The following is a 17314-nucleotide window of genomic DNA, read 5'->3' on the forward strand; positions in this document are numbered from 1 at the left end:
TTTCCCTGGCATGCCTTGCCCAGTTCACCCTGGCAGGCCTGGGGTAGAACCCTGAGTATGGCTTTGCCTCTTGTGGCTTCTTTCTGCAGCAGCCTGACACTGTTTCCCACACACCCCCCTCCAACCACCTGCCTCTCCCACCCCAACACCCACTCCCACCTCCAGCCCCAGCTTGCTATCAGAAAAAAGTCTCAGATTTAAAACCACGTGGAATTCAGGCTGTGCACCAGAAGCTGCACCTTGAGGTTTCTTGTGCTGTCAACCCCTGCAGACATCCGGGGTCATCCCCACACCCCACTTACCTAACGTAGGAAAAGACGATCATGTGGAAGATCCACTTAATGGTGCCATAATTCATGCTCTGGATCCGGGTGACTTTGTTTGTCTCATACTGGAAAACATCATTACAGCTGCAGCAGGCTGCCATGGCGAGAGGCTCACTGTCCACAAGGGTCTGGACCAGGGCTCAGCCTTCCCAGACCAGCCACAGCAAGCCCACCAGTAAGAGGAAAATGAAACATCCTGATTCTTAGCAGGAGCCTTTAAGTTTGAGTTCCTCCAATGACGGCAGAGTGGGGGCGGGTCCTGGCAGCTGCCCCAGATGTGGCTGGAGATAAACAAGAGAAGCGAAGTCCTACAGGCCTGGCTGGCAGATAACCCTGCCCCAGCTGGCCTCCCCCAGATGCCTGCACAAAGATGGTGTTCAAAGGAAGGGCATTTTTAGAATTCTGCCTTATCCCCTTTTTTCTTTGACTTTTTTGGACTCATTTCAGTTAGGGGAAAGGGGCAGCCTTTCAAATGTCAGGAGACCCAGTGTTTCCATTGTGACTTAATAAAGGGGCCTAAATCTTTCTACTGTCTCAAGGCCCACTCAGAGACTGACTAATTCATTTCTACAACCCTTTGTTCAACCCCAGATGTCTGTGAACACTGGGTGAATGAAGATCTTCCTCTCCTCCCTCTCACACATCCTTCACAGCACTCTGGTCTGTAGATGGGGGCGGTGGGTGGGAGGGGGGCATCAGATCTGCTGGGGCTGGGAGGGGAGGAGGGCTTTATTTCTATACTGGATATTTCCTGCGTGACCCTCTAGATCCACTCTCTGCCCTCCTCTGTGCCCCCTGAGTTACACGTGTGATGTAGGCCAATCAGCCTAAGACCATCAGAAACAAACTTACCATTCAACAAAACTAGGTTTACTGACTCATTCCATGAGGAAAAGCTCATGCCAGAGGATCTAGGGGCATCATTAAAGGGACAGAGCTATCATAGGATTATGGGGAATGGTAGGGTTTAGATTAAATTTAAATGACAACAGATTTTGATAGACTCAGAGCAAAGCAGGTTTGTATACAACGGTCATCTTTAGATCTGGATTGCAAAGTGGACCCAGGGCCCTGCTTCCTTGGAAGCAATAAAGCTAAGATGGATGTTGAATGTTGTGTCTAGAAACCCTTTATCTGAAGCTTTGTACCTGAGATGCAATTTGAGGCTGCTTCTCTTTGGCAAAGTTGTGACTTAGATCCTCCAGGCAAAAGTGGAGTATTTCATTCTTATTGATGCAATTCCCAATAGCAAATTTTCTGATAGTTTATTATTTTAGAGGATGATATTTCTCAGTAAGAAAGCAGCAATCACTCAAAAAAATGGGAGTGGGGGTGCTACAATACACCTAACATACCCTTCAAAACTCTCAAGGTCATCAAAAACAATGAAAACCCTAATAAATTGTCACAACCAAGAGGAGGCTAAGGAGACATGACAACTAAATGTAATGTGATAACCTAGATAGGATCCTAAAACAGAAAAGGAACATCAGTTAAAAACTAAAGAAATGTGAATAAAATATGAACTTTAGTTAATATTAATATATCAATATTGATTAATTATTAAAATGTACCATACTAATGTAGGATGTTAATAATCAAGGAAACTGGGTATAGGATATATGGAAAAGCTCTGTACTATCTTTGTGATTTTTCTGCAAACTTAAAACTGTTGTAAAGTGTCATAGATTCTAAGTCTAAAGTTCTATTTTGGCCAGCAAAAGAGCGGATGAGGATTAAAGCGAGAGATGGCTAATGTCCGAGAAAAGACAAAAGCCCTGATTAAGGGTCCTTGCCCTGTATCCATTCATGCCAGAAGGTTTACAAACGTGATGGGCATGTACAAAGAGATAAAGAAACTAAGAACATTAACTTGGGGACGTGAGGGAAAAGGGGGGTTTTGAAGATATACAGTGTTTGGGGTTTGGGTCAATATAACACAAAATCCGGGCGTTGGGCAGTCGGGAGGAAGGTTGTTTACCTCGGACGTGAGGCAGCACCTCTGTTTACCTTAGCCAGCCTAGGGGATGAGACAGATGGGGGAATAACCTCAGGGTTAATAAGGCACCTTTTCTTTTGTTAACCATCTCCACTCTGGGCTGCTTTGCCTGCAGCACAGTGGTCCATAGTCCAATTCACCAATTTACCTAACCTGGTCCTATTCTCCTGTGAAAGCAGCTTTTCTGCTATAGTACTAAATTGGGGTGCTTCCACCCTGAACATCTAATCTTGTTTATTTCATATACCTATGTATTGGGCACCTTTGCACTGTTTCTATTTCAGGCCTTTGCCTTTCCCTCTCTATTTTGGGGTGCCTTTGCACCTCCCTATTTCTGGCACCTTTGCGCCTCCCTATTCTTGGGGTGCCCTATTCTTGGGGTGCCAATCTGGTTTACCCAAACTTGGGCGTGAGCATGTTATGACTTTGTATTTCTTTATGCCTTGTTAACCCATTGATGTAAGCCTGGGGGATTCCTAAGCTTATCCCCCACAGTCAAATGAAAGTTTATCTTTAAAACAAAAAAGATTGGGGGTGGTGGTATTATCACTTTACAGGTACAGTGAAATACTGTTTGGTGTTATTTTTGCAGCTGACTTTACTCATTACTGCTCTTCCAGATTGTTAAGCGGCCAAGCCAATTTTTACTTTTCCAGTCTGAGCTAAATTTTACTTTCTTACTCATGTGAGCTGCACCAGGGGCTACATTACCTCCTGGCTCTCAGTTCAGGAGACTGGAGAGTGGAAGAAAGGTGAGATTGAATGCAAATTTTCTCGACCCTTCTCAAAAGTGCTCATGGCAGGGATCCTGGTCTTTCTGCTGAACTCAGACAATGATATCTCATGCTCTTCCTTCGCTTCCTCAGCCCTCTGTCTGCTATTTCTCCCACCACCATTTCATGGGTACTGTTCTTTTTTTTTTTTTTTAATTTTTTTTTATCGTTTTATTTATTTTTGAGACAGGGAGAGACAGAGCATGAACAGGGGAGGGTCAGAGAGAGGGAGACACAGAATCTGAAACAGGCTCCAGGCTCTGAGCTGTCAGCACAGAGCCCGACGCGGGGCTCGAACTCACGGACAGTGAGATCATGACCTGAGCCAAAGTCGCCCGCTTAACCGACTGAGCCACCCAGGCGCCCCTCATGGGTACTGTTCTTAATAAACTTACCGATAAGTTATCAGTTGCCATATTTAGTGATATGTTTTGTTCCTTATTTCACCTGGCCTTTTGGACCAACACCATGTACCACTCTCTACCTCTTGAGCAATTTATTCCCTTGATCTCCATGACTCCCTTGGGCCCTTTCTCCTAGTTTTTTGTCTTTGCCTCTATGTTCTTTGTCGTATCTTTCTAGGACTCTTCTCCTTTTATGTGTCAGTTCCAGCAAATTCTGCCTCAGCATTTTTTATATTTTTATCAGTCATGACAGGTTATGTTGCAATAACAAACAGCCCTCCCAAATCCCATGGCTTAAAAACGATGTCATTTTATTTCTCATCCACAATAAATATTCACCATGGGTCACCTGGGAGGCTCTGCTCATCGCAGTCACTCAGAAAACAAAACTAATGGAATAGCCACTATCTTGAACTCTTGAATGAGAAATCTGGCAGGTCTTAGAGTGGCATTTAAATGCTCTGATCTAGAAACGATGCACTCCATTTTGCCCCGAACTCACTGGTCAAAACTAGTCACTTGGCCCCAGGAACTTGGTTCCAGGGAATCAGGAAATGCAATCTCACCCAGAAACAGAAGAAGCAGAAATATTTGGTAAATTGCACTAATAACTTTTGTATCTTCTCCCTGGGAGATTTCATCCACACACATTCTTTTAGAATCACCAAATGCTAAAAGAAAAGGAGATGGAAAGAGGGGTATATGTGTATATCACGTGTTTAACTATGCATGGAATATAGCTGGAAATAAAACCTACTACTAATTTGGGGGACCAGGGTGGGGGGGTCCCTTATTCAAGATAAAGAACTTCAAGATGGCAACAGCAGAGCATTAGACCAAGCTCAGGTCTCTCTTAAGTATGGGTCCTTAATGGAACTGCACAGGTCCCATGTCCATGAAGCTGGCTGTGTCTGGAAGGATATACAAGATGGTCTCTGGGGAGGGAATTGGAGGATTAGTTAGTGTTTGTCAAGAACTTATTTCTTACCTTTCTATGAAGTTTTTCTACCATACTCATGCATTCTGTTTTAAAAATCTATATCTCCAGACCAAATCTGCCTTCTGAGCTCCACACTGGTACAGTCTATGAACCCCCAGATCTAAAAATCCCATAGACACTTAAAATATCTTTAGAATGGCACACTTCCCCACAAAATAATAGTGCGTGTAAGGACTGATTAGAGGGAGATAGTGGAGACTGGATGTGGACCACTTTCCTTCTAAGCTCAGTTTGAGGATTAAGGGTGCTTTTTAAAAAATTTTTTTTAATGTTTTTTTTTTTTTTTATTTTTGAGAGAGAGAGACAGAGACAGAGACAGAGAGTGAGCAGGGGAGGAGCAGAGAGAGGGAGACACAGAATGCAAAGCAGGCTCCAGGCTCTGAGCTGTCAGCACAGAGCCTGATGCAGGGCTCGAAATCATGAACTGTGAGATCATGACCCGACCTGAAGTTGGACGCTTAACTGACTGAGCCACCCAGGCACCCCAAGGGTGCTTTTTAATGGGAAATGTAGCATCAAGAGGAGATTGGGGGAGAGAGGTAGTTAATATGGAAATATTTGAGCCATTCAAAGATGTTCAAAGTGGAGTGTCAAGAATGGTGGTCTCTGTTTCTTTGTGAAGTAGGAAGTTAAGTCTTGAATGGAATGGGGCTTGGGTGAATTTCTCTTAGTCAAGGGCGTGTGTGTGTGTGTGTGTGTGTGTGTGTGTGTTTCTGGTTACAAGTCAGAAAATCAAGTGACTTCCTTCAGCAGAAAAGGTAGTTTTTTGAGGAAACACTATCATCTTAACAAGTGCAGGAAACGTGGCCCAACGTGGTAAGAACTTACTAATAGACATGGAAACTAAAATGTCCTGCTCTGAGGTTGCACTTGCAGTTTGTCTGAAGCTGTGTGGTCCTCCTTCTGCCTGCTTCTCTGTGTACCCATTGCGTATCTCTCTAAGCACTGGACTTCTCTACTGCTCCGAGGGCATGTCACCAAACAAGGTCATCATGGCAGCCACAGTAGGTTGGCCACAGTTCCTGTCAAAGCCCAGACCTACGGCTTAATTCTGGAGTCCCAGAGGAGTGAATTTGATTGGTCTAGCTATTTATCTCTAGTCCAATCAGCTTAAGGTTGTGGGCGGGGTCACAGAACAAACATGGTGTCAGGGACCCATTGGGGAAGGGGGGGAGGAGGGGAGAAGGGGAAGGAAGGGAGCAGAGTGGGAGGAGGGAGGAAAGGCTGGGAGGAAAGAAAGGGAAGGAGAGGGAGAAAGAAGTGTAGCTCTCAGGGAATACAGGCTCCTAGGCTGGGAGACTCAGGTTAACTATTGCTCTCAGGTGGGACGATGCAGTCTGTGCAGTTTCCCAGAAGTCCCTAGTGGGATTGAGCCCCAGATGCCTACAGCACGACCTGTTCTTAAATGCTTCTTATATTGACTGCCTTCCCTCCCTGTCCCATTTCCCCAGTGCCCTTCCTAACTTCACCTCCCAAATAAACTACTTGCACCTGAATCCTTGTCTCAGGGTCCACTTTGGGGGAAACTCAGTCTATTCCAACCTCCTATTGTTAAGGAGTCAGGAATGTATCCTGTTGTTAAGGCTGTTGTTAAGGAGTCAGGAATGTATCTATCCTGACAGCAATAGGTGGATTTGTAAGCAGAGTCGTAACACCTCACTTACACTTTAGTGAAAATCACTCTGGCTGCACAGTGGAACGCAGATAGAAGGGGCAAGAATGGAGGCAGGGAATCTGCCCAGGGAGAAGGTATAGTGACATGAAGGGGGGCTGAGGATGGATCCCTAAAGGATCCAATACCAAGGGGACGAACAAGCATCAGGGAAGGAGAGGAAAACCAGAAGGGAGTGTATACCCAGAAACCAATGGAAGAGCTGTTCACCAATAAGCCTGTGGCCACAGGAGGTCGCAAGAACAATATAAAGCAAGGGCACTAGTGAGGAAACTGACAGATAAATTAATGAAACAGGATAGAGTCAAGTATTGAACACAAAGATAGGTGAGTACTTAGCATATGACAAACGCGTTTAAAACCAAAGGAGAAAAATTACCCAAAATATGATCTCAGAGCCATTGGCTAGCCATTTAGAGGAGGTCGGTGGAGGTAGGAGGATGTGGTATTCTAACTTTTTATATTTCAAAAGATGTGTAACTGTTTGAAATGTGATAGAATGATAAAAAATGAGCAAAACTCAGGGGCGCCTGGGTGGCTCAGTCAGTTAAGTGTCCGACTTTGACTCAGGTCATGATCTCGAGGTCCATGAGTTCAAGCCCCGTGTCTGGCTCTGTGCTGACAGCTTGCTTGGACCCTGGAGCCTGCTTCCAATTCTGTGTCTCCCTCTCTCTCTGTGCCCCCCCCCCCCCGCAAAATAAATAAACATTAGAAAAAATTTTAATGAGCAAAATCAGCTACACAAAGGGACATGCAAGTCACTTACTGTTCTGCTTGTGTTGTGTACATTTTGCATTTCAGTAGAGAATCCAAACAAAGATAACTGGATTCCTTTTGAAATAACTGACACCACACTGTCACCTGGCTGGTGTTTAGGTCCTCCTCCCACCAGACTCTGTGTTGGTGTCATTACCAGTGTGGATTTGCAATAAAGACACTATGAAGGGAGCCTCTTACTCTCCTTCAGGAGTACAATGTTTGAGCCAGGATTCACTGTGGTTTCTTTCTTGGCAACTGGAGCCACTAAAAAAAACAAAGCATATTGGGGCGCCTGGGTGGCTCAGTCAGTTAAGCATCCAACTTCGGCTCAGGTCATGATCTCACAGTTCATGGGTTCGAGCCCCGCTGCAGGTTCTGGGCTGACTGTGCAGAGCCTGGAGCCTGCTTCAGATTCTGTTTCCTTCTCTTTCTGCCCTCCCCCACTCGCTGTCTCTCAAAAAATGAATAAACATTAAAAAAAATATTTTAAAAAAAGCATGTCAAATGATGCTTTTTTCCTCTGTATTTCTCCATGGCAATTTCTCATGAACATGCCTTTCTGACCCTCTCTTCCTTCCCTCTCATTATCTAATTCAGAATTTTTGTAACAAGTTGATCAAGAGTCTACTGCTTAGGGATGTCACAGAGTTAGGAGAGATCCCAGTGCCCTGGTATTCAAAACAGTTTTTCTTTGAGTTACATTAAACCAGTGCTGCCTAAAAAGGTAGAAACTAACCATATATGGTCATTTACATTTAAAATAATTGGGGGGTGCCTGGATGGCTCAGTCAGTTAAGTGTCTGACTTCTGCTCAGGTCATGATCTCATGATTCGGTTTGTGAGTTCAAGCCCCACATGGGGCTGTCTGCTGTCAGCACAAAGCCCACTTCAGATCCTCTGTCCCCCTCTTTCTCTGCCACTCCCCTACTCATACATGTGTGCTCGCTCTCTCTCTCTCTCTCCCTCCCTCCCTGCGTGAGGCTCTGTGCTCACAGCTTAGAGCCTGGAGCCTGCTTCAGATTCTGTGTCTCCCACCCCACCCGCCCCTCCCCTGCTCGTGCTGTCTCTCTTTGTCTCAAACAACAACAACAACAACAACAACAACAAAAACATTAAAAAATTAAAAAAAAAATTAAATGAAATTTAAAATTCAGTTCTTCATTTGTACTCACCATATTTCAAGTGCTCAGTAGCTACATGTGGCTCATACTATATTGGACAGTGAAGATACAGAACATTTACACCATTGTAGAAAGTTCTATTGGACAGTACTGCTGTCTGTGGGATAGAGGAAAAGGTGAGTACAGTTGCGGGTAACTGAGGATGGTGAGGGCAGGACCTAGTCAGATGGCATCCATTTTCTGTGGGAAATAAGAGGCAGATGTATCTGAGGAGAGAGAAGGAGAAGGCAGAGGGGTGGGAGGTTTGATGCGAGTGAAGAAGATTCAAAACAGTTGCTATGGTGAACAGGAGAAGAGAGCCAACTGGGAAAACCGGAATTCCAGGGTGGCAGTGAGAACTAAAAACCATGAATTGGTTATTGCAGCAGTCTACGTGACTGAGATTATAACAGGGGCCCGGGCCTTCCCACCTACAGGATCTGCCTCCCACCTCCACACCCAGGGACCCATCAGGCCTTGCCAAGTAGTTCAGATAGTTTTAGAATTTGTAAGCATTGGCATCTAGTATGTCTATTTTGGTCTTTTACATTTGTTCCTGAAACAGGGTGAGTGGAGCTACATTTCTGCCCCTCTGCCCCCCTCAGTTACCCTTCCCTGGGGCTCCTGTCCCTTGCCATCCCCATGACACAGAGCAGAAAGCTTTTCTTTGTCTCCAACTCAGCCCGGGCACTGGGAATGATTGGTTCACTCCATTTATTTGGGTAAAATTGCTCTATCCTTCTCACGAATGCTGGATTTCCTTTAATCCCAGGATCTTCCCTTCCCTCCACTCCATCCAAACCCGTAACACACACTTTCCTTGGGAACTTCAAAAATTGATTTCCTGACCAAGACATCTGGCCACTTCAGGTAATGACTAGGTCTTCTGCAACCCTAATCACAGAGGCTGGGGTTGGATGGGGAGAACTGGGAATTTCCTTTTAACGGTGGATGGTAGAGATGTCTGAGGTTTTAGAGGACCCACTGCTCTATCAGTCTTAGCAGAACAAATATGAAAATAGAAAAGAAGGAAATTTACATTGATCCAGGGCTGAGCTTTTGCTGGAAGTCTAGAATTATGTTAGTTAGGGTGCTTTTGTCTGAGGGTAACAGAATACCAGACACAGACTGGCTGAAATAGAAAAGAAAGTATTATCTCATATAGAGGCTACCCATAGGGAAGGCAAAATATAGAAGGGGTTGATTTGGGGCTTGAAAACATCATCAGGGATCCAGGTTCTTTCCATCTCTCTGCACTGCTGCCCTTGTTGTTTCATCCTCAGAAAGAAAATCAATTCTTCTGTCTCTCTGATGGGAAAATCTTTCCTGGAGCCCCTTTCTCCTCACCTCACTCTACCCTCTAGTGCTAGAAGCGAGTCACACTCCTGATCCTCCCCTGGAAAGCAAGAGGAAATGACCATGACCAGCTTGGATCAATCATCTGGATTGGGGTGGATGTTGGGCAGTAGTCCACAATGTCTACTACTCCAGCACTGGCAAGAAAGTGGCTAAAATGAGGACCAGGGAATATATGCTGGACTGTGAAGGAAGGAGGGTCCTGAGAGGGAAAAAGTAGAATAGTCAAAGGATTCTGGAGTTCAAAGAACTGCTAAGCCTGAAACAACTGAAAAAAAAAAAAAAAAAAAAAAAAAAAAAAAAAAAACAGAGGATACAACCAGTGGCCAGAGAAATGTAAGACTAGTTCCAGGAGAAACTGGCGTCCAGGACATGGTCAAAGGTTGTGGTAGCTAAAATAGAGTGAAGGTGAAAATAATTGGAATGAGCAGGGACAAGAGCCAAGGGACCAGGACCAGGAGGTTGACCATGTCTTGGGTCATCTTACAATCATTAAAGTCATCAATATGGTGGTAGGAACTGGGGTCGGGGGGGAAGGATGAGCTAGATGCCAAAGTCTGCTAAGAATAAGGGTTGATTAATGAATTGACTGGTTGATTGGTAGACATCAGCAATGCAAAGGCATAGAAGGTGGTTCAGCCAGATGCTGTGAGCCTCTGAGTTTACTCAAGACGGGGGCTCATGGATCTGGGACTAGAGGCAGAGAGTATGGAGGACACCAGGAGAGTGGGAAAAAGATTAGCACCCTCTGGGGAGGGCTTTGAGGTCTCTCATTGGGGAGAGACTATACTTGGGGCAGGAAATAGAAAGGACTCTGTGTGCTAAAAAAGAAAAGAGCATGCCCTCCACTCTTCTCTTTCCCCTTCTCACAGGCTGGAGTGAAACCTGGAGGTGAGCCATCTTTGGCCCAGAGTATCAGAAATCAGACTCTTCATCCACTTAGTTAATACAGAGGCAAGCCCAAAATAACTCTTTCCAAGATTCAATTAATCTCCAGAGCTTATCATTATCTGGGGGGGTTAGCAGACACTTGATTGTCCACTCAAACTCTATTCTTTTTTTCTTTGTTAACAGTGTTCCCAGTTTTGTTCAGGTTTCAAACTCTCAGGAAAGAGAACTCCATCCCCAACTCAGGGGTATCATGTTAATCCCATTCTATCTGTAGGTGACTGCTTCAGGAATGGGTACGAAAGCCCATTATGGACACTGAAACATGAGGGAAAGTTGGGATCTTTTTTTTTTTTTTAATATTTATTTATTTTGAGAGAGAGAGAGAGAGAGAGAGAGAGAGAGAGAGAGAGAGAGAGAGAATGAGCAAAGGAGAAGCAGAGAGAGAGAATCTCATGTAGGCTGTGTACTGACAGTGTGGAGCCTGACACAGGGCTCGAACTCACGAACTGTGAGATCACAACCTGAGCTGAAATCAAGAGTTGACACTTAACCAACTGAGCCACCCAGGCATCCCTTTTAGGAATCTTCTGAAGAAGGAGATCATTCTTAAGAAAGAGATATGAGAAGAAATGGTCTTTCAAATGTGACATGCTCAGGATGGCAGAGCAAAACAACGGAAAGAACTTGGTTGAAGCCACTGGATTGACTTTTTTTTTTAAGTTTATTTATTTGTTTTGAGAGAGAGAAAGCACGAGTGAGGGAGAGGCAGAGAGAGAGGGAGAGAGAGATCATCCCAAACAGGCTCTGCATCGTCAGCACAGAGTCCTATGTGAGGCTTGAACTCACAAACGGTGAAACCATGAACTGAGCCAAAGTCAGACACTTAATCGACTGAGCCACCCAGGTGCCCCAAGGGTTAACTAATTCTGAATCCACTCTACCTGGGACTTCTTTTTAAATATACATTATTTAAGTCAGTTTAATTGGACTTTTTTTGTTACTCATACCCAAAGCATTCCGATTTAAGAAGCATTGCTGGGAACCCTTACAAAGTTCACTGGGAGGCTGGCAGATGACATCTCTGAAACCCAAAACAGGTAGAGATACAACTTATGTGCTTTCATAGTGAACAGCTTCCCTGAAGTACAGAGACAAGCAAGGACCTAAATTCCAGGAGGCAACTTTCCTGGGTGCTGGGATGTGTCTTAGGTCCATCATCCTGGCAGGCCATCTATTCTGTCATCTTTTCCTTGGTGCCCTTGCCCTGGCATCTCCTGGTAATAGATGGATCATGGAATATGCTATTGGATGTGACTCAGGTACACTGAAGGCTCAGTTTCCTTCCCTTTTCTCATTCCCTGTGACAGTTCTGCCAGCTTCTCTTTTAATCCAACTAACACAAGAAATGCTCTCACTCAAATGAGAGATGGATTGACTACCTCTAACTTTCCAAAACCCAAAAACATTTTTGAGATGGTGGTAAAATAAACATAACAATTTTTTACCATTCTAACCATTTTTAAAAAATGTTTAGTTGAGAGAGAGAGATCATGCAAGCAAGGGAGGGGCAGAGAGAGAGAGAGAGAGAGAGAGAATCCCAAGCAGGTTCCATGCTGATAGTGTGGGGCTCAATCACAAACTGTGAGATCATGACCTGAGCCAAAATCAAGAGCCAGATGCTCAACTGACTGAGCCCCCCGAGTGCCCCACCATTCTAACCACTTTTCAGTATACAGTTCAATGGTATTAAGTACATTCACATGGCAACCATCACCAACATCCATCTCTGAACTCTTTCATCACCTCAAGCTGAAACTCTGTCTCCATTAAACACTAACTCCCCATCTCTTCTCCCAGCCACTGGAAACCACTTTCTGTCTCTATGAACTTGACTATTCCAGGTCCCTCATATAATTGGAGTCCTACAATATTTGTCCTTTTGTGTCTGCTTATTTCATTTGGCATAATGTCTCCCAGCTTCATCCATATTGTAGCATGTGTCAGGATTTCCTTCCTTTTCTAAAAACATTTTTTTTTTAATTTGAGAGAGAGAGTGAGTGGGGAGAGAGAGAGAGAAGAAAGAGAGAGAGAGACTCTTAAGGCAGACTTCATGCTCAGCATGGAGCCCAATGCAGAGCTCGATCCCATGACTCTAGGATCATGATCTGAGCCTAAATCAAGAGTCAGATGCTCAACTGACTGAGTCACCAAGGTGCCCCAGGATTTCCTTCCTTTTTAAGGCTAGACAATATTTTATTATGTGACTAGAACATATTTTGTTTATCCATTTATTCATCGATGGACAGTTGGCTTGTTTCCACCTTTTGTGGCATATTGTGAATAATACAGCTACAAAACATGGTTGCACAAATTTCTGTTCACATCGCTGTTTTCAACTCTTTGGGGTATATGGCCAGAGGTGTAATTGATGAATCATATCATAATTCTATTTAATATTTTGAGGAACCAAGTTTATTTATTCATTTACTTATTTTTAATTTTTTTTTTACTTACCAAGATAGCCACATGTGATTGACAGCTTCTCTTTTTTAACTCAAAAGCTGAATACAGGGGTACCTGGCTGGCTCAGTCGGTGGAGCATGCAAATCTTGCTGTTGGAGTAGTGAGTTCGAGCCCCACATTGGGTGTAGAGATTACTAAAAAATAAAATATTAAAAAAAAAAACTGAATACATCACCCTTGGAAGGGGAAATACCTTTCTTGTATTAATGAGTCACCATCTCTGTCATTAACTTGGAGGTAAAAACCATTTGTTTAATTGCAGCAAGGTTCAGAGAATGGAGGAGGAAAGGAGAATAAAGTTGTGCTGAAAAGGTGCGAATTTAGGACAAGAAACAAAAAGCAGGAGCAGAGAGCCAGAGGGAAGGCAGAGGGGAGCTGAGGGCGGGGCTGTGGTGTAAAGACCCACCAGCGCCATGGTCCCTAGAGTGATCCAGAATAGAGAATTCCTCCCTAGTTCTGGACTCCCAAGAAGCCTGACCCAGTTACAACTTCTCTTGGGTTGTTTTTTTTCTTTCTTTCATGAAATCCCATCTTCCATATTTGTGTCTGAGCATGTGCATAGTAAGCCCTGTGTAAATAAAAGGAAAAACCTCTGTCTCTACTCTCACACCACTTCTGACACCAAATGTATGGGGTTCCCACACTAACCAGTTCTCCAATGATGTCTGGACACCAACTAAGTGTCCTACAATTCAATTTGACACTAACTACCTGGAGTTAGTGTAGACCCCACAGATGAAGGGCTCAGTCCCCTAAGATTGTCCCCTACTTCAGATGACAACCAGAAGTAGTGGGTCCCCAGATGACTGACTTGGCTGCAAATTGGGGGTTCCCACAACCCCTTCCTCAGGTTTGGTAATTTGCTATAGTGGCTCATAGAACTCAGGAAAACATGTTTACTAGTTTATTACAAAGGATATAATAAAGGATACAGATGAACATCCAGATGAAGAGGTACATCTGACTGGAAGGGTTCTGAGTGCAGGAGCTTCTGTCTCCGTGGAGTCATGGTGCACCGCTGTCTTGGCATGTGGAGGCGTTCACCAACCTGGAAGCCTTCCAAACTCTGCACTTTAGGGATTTTTTTTTTATTTTAAAATTTTTTTAACGTTTATTTATTTTTGAGACAGAGAGAGACAGAGCATGAACGGGGGAGGGTCAGAGAGAGGGAGACACAGAATCCGAAACAGGCTCCAGGCTCCGAGCTGTCAGCACAGAGCCCGACGCGAGGCTTGAACTCACGGACCGTGAGATCATGACCTGAGCCGAAGTCGGCCGCTCAACCGACTGAGCCACCCAGGCGCCCCATGTATTTTAGGGATTTTTATGGAAGCTTCATTATGTAGGCATGATCAGTTATTAACTTAATCTCTAGCTGCTCCTGTCCCCGAAGGATGCGGGGTGGGGTTAAAAGTTCTAAGCTTTTAGGCATGGCTTGGTCTTCCTGGTGACCATCCCCCATCCTGAAGCTATCCAAGAGCCCACCAAAAGTTGCCTCACTAGGACGAAAGTGAGAACCTGTGTCAGGATCCAAGGTCAAAGAACAAATGTTAAAATAAAAGATAGTCTTAGCATCCCTCTCACTCAGAAAATTACAAGGGTTTTAGGAGCCCTATTTCAGGAACTGGGAGAAGAGACAAAATATATACTATGCATTATATGCCACAATGACATAGTGTGACCGAGTATTTATTCCTCACAATAAAGCTTAACCAAAACACAGCCTCATGCTCTTGGCCCTGTCAAACTGACAGTACCTCATGTGAAAGATGTTGACTTGCTTTGACCCTTTTGGTTGAGCCAGTGATGTGGCATTCATCAGGGTGGTCTCATTCCAGCTCAAGAGCACCAAATTACATGGAAAAGTCAATGGAATGGGGAGGGCCCGGGGCCAGTCACCAGAATGAAGAGATGATGACATGGGATAGAATAGGCACAGCAAACAGAAGTGAGGGCTACAGCCTAGGGGCAGGTCCAAGGCTGAACTCAGAGTCTCTGGAGGCCCCAGGAAGAAGGGGAGAGAACCTTAGTTCTGCTCATCTGCCAAAAGAGGGTGGGGAGATCTCTGTACTTCTCCCTGATGATTTCATTGCTTTTTTCAGAATTCTTACTGTCCATTTTATCCAGTCAAACCGAATTTCCCTTGGCTCTATTGCTCTTTCTTGATTTTTTTTTCATACCCACCCCCATTTCCCTTATGCCTGGAACAGTCTCCCACTTAGCATCTGCCTGCCCAGTGCCTTGCCTTCCTTTACAATGCCACCTACCACTTAGTTTCTCTGATTAAGTGAAAGCTGAATAATCATACTTCTTTCCCCAAAATGCATTTACTTAAATCCCAAATGTCCCTAGGGTTGCCATACATGATGAAAAGTCTCTGACTGACTGATTTTCTTTAAGGGAATTAAATGAGATTACTCATTAAAAGCACCATGCCTGGTACATAAGAATGTTCATTGAATTACAGCTGTTAATTAATAATGACATATTATTCATAATAGTAACAAGAAGAAGATATAGGCTCTGAGAAGACAAGAACAATTGGCCAATGGTCTGGTTCACCTGGGCAGATGCCCATCCTCTTCCAATCAGCCATGGTTAGGCCTATGAAGGCCTGCTGATTTCAGGTTGAGTTAGAGGGAGGAGTTAGGCATGGCATAAAAATCTATTAATTTCTGCTATAATTAAATATTTGAATATTAGGTTACTGAACCTGGGCATAGAGTAAACCATTGTCCTTGTCTTGACCAGTACGCCATCTACGAGTGCCCTCATGCCACGGCTTATCACTTTATATCCAGGGTTAGTTATTCCTGAACACATTTCGTGTCTCATGGTCAACTATGTGTTCTTGAAACTAGTCTCCTAGGTTCCAGGCACAACCCAGATGTCTGGGAATGCTTGGTGAATAAGTGGATGGATCATTGGATGGATGGATAATGAAAGAAGATAATACACATCCTCTGAACATCAAACCCCAGAGTAGCAGCCTATGCTTCTCCAGGCCTTTCTCATCATCCTTTCCCCTTTCATTTGTTCATTGATTCAGACAACAAATGTTTACTGAGCACTTACTATGTGCAAGGGTCTGGGAATCCTGCTAAACATCCTACAATACCTAGATCAACCCCCAGGTCAAAGAGTTATCTGGCCCAAAATGTCAATAGTGCTGAGCCAAGAAACCCTGGTCAATACAGTGTTGGCATCTAAGCTGTAAATTCAACTGTAAATTGTGAAATCAAAGACCAGAGTATAAGGCACAGAGTAGGTGCTCAAAGAATGTTTGTTAACCATATGAATGAATGAATGATATCTTCCATTTGTAATTTGGCTGAGTGCCTGGTACAGGGTTGTGTCAGAGTAGTTGTTCCATTAATGGCTATTGACCTGTTCCTGTAAATGTTACCCCCTGAAGAGCCACCTGTGCAGCAGCTGGGGATGATGTCTTCCTGGCTGGGGGACAGGATGGCTTCATAGCTGCGGTCTGGGGTTCCCATAAATTGCTGTGGGAAGCCACAAAGCAGAGGAGCAGACAGTGTTTCTCTACATTGTGATGGATTCATGGTCTCTTCTCCTGTCCCTCTTCTTTCTTTTTTTTTTTTTTTATTAAGAAAAATTTTTTTTTAACATTTGTTCATTTTTTGAGAGACAGAGAGAGACAGAGAATGAGCTGGGCAGGGGCAGAGAGAGAAGGAGGCACAGAATCCAAAGCAGGCTCCAGGCTCTGAGCTGTCAGCACAGAGCCCGACGTGGGGCTCGAACTTGTGAGCTGTGAGATCATGACTTGAGCCAAAGTCAGACCCTTAACAGACTGAGCCACCCAGGTGGCCCGTGTCCCTCTTCTTTCAAACTCTCAGACAGAAGGCATAAAGGGCTCAGCCAAGTGAGATCTTGTGAATTCAGCTCCTCAGGAAAGGGAAGAAGAAATGAGGCCAGACTGAGGGTTATTGTTAACACATTTGAGGATCAAGAGCCCATTAGAAGAGGAGATGGGGTGGAGCTTGGGGGACAGGACTCTTCTTCACTGTGTTCTTCCTAATTCATTTACACAACAAATATTCCCTGAGTGCCAGAGACTCTTTAGGGATATGTGAGTTAATAGAAGAGACCCAAATACCCATCCTCTTGGAACTTATATTTTAAAGAAACAGGATGGACAATTGATAAGTCTGTCAGATATATAGTGTGTGACAGGGTCATATGCCTGATGGAGAAAAACCAAGCAGGGTAGGAAAATAAGGTTGCTTGGGACTGAATTTGTTGGTTAAATCGAGGTGAAATTCACATAACATAAAATTAACCATTTTAAAGTGAACGATTCAGTGGTATTTAGTACGTTCACAATGCTGTGCAAATCCACCTCCATCTAGTTCCCAAACATTTTCATCACCAGAAAGGAGACCCCACACCCATTAGCAATCTCACCCCCTCACTCCCCACCCCCAGCCTGG

At 44.3% G+C, this 17314-nt stretch overlaps 2 protein-coding genes across 10 annotated transcripts in view; one reads left to right on the plus strand and one right to left on the minus strand.

The window, feature by feature from the left end:
• P2RX7 (purinergic receptor P2X 7) overlaps positions 1-758 on the minus strand; it is a 57552-nt gene extending 56794 nt beyond the window's left edge. For all 4 annotated transcript variants that reach the window (XM_042962892.1, XM_042962891.1, XM_042962890.1 and 1 more), the window contains exon 1: positions 303-758. In XM_042962892.1, coding sequence (XP_042818826.1) covers positions 303-427 — 125 coding nt within the window. In that variant the 5' untranslated portion in view covers positions 428-758. The remainder of the gene's footprint in view (positions 1-302) is intronic.
• Positions 1-17314, plus strand: part of IFT81 (intraflagellar transport 81) — a 191445-nt gene that overhangs the window by 69945 nt on the left and 104186 nt on the right. The gene's annotated exons all lie outside the window — the stretch shown is intronic.

This window comes from Panthera tigris, chromosome D3 (assembly GCF_018350195.1).
Source record: "Panthera tigris isolate Pti1 chromosome D3, P.tigris_Pti1_mat1.1, whole genome shotgun sequence".
In the NCBI taxonomy this organism is placed as follows: domain Eukaryota; kingdom Metazoa; phylum Chordata; class Mammalia; order Carnivora; family Felidae; genus Panthera; species Panthera tigris.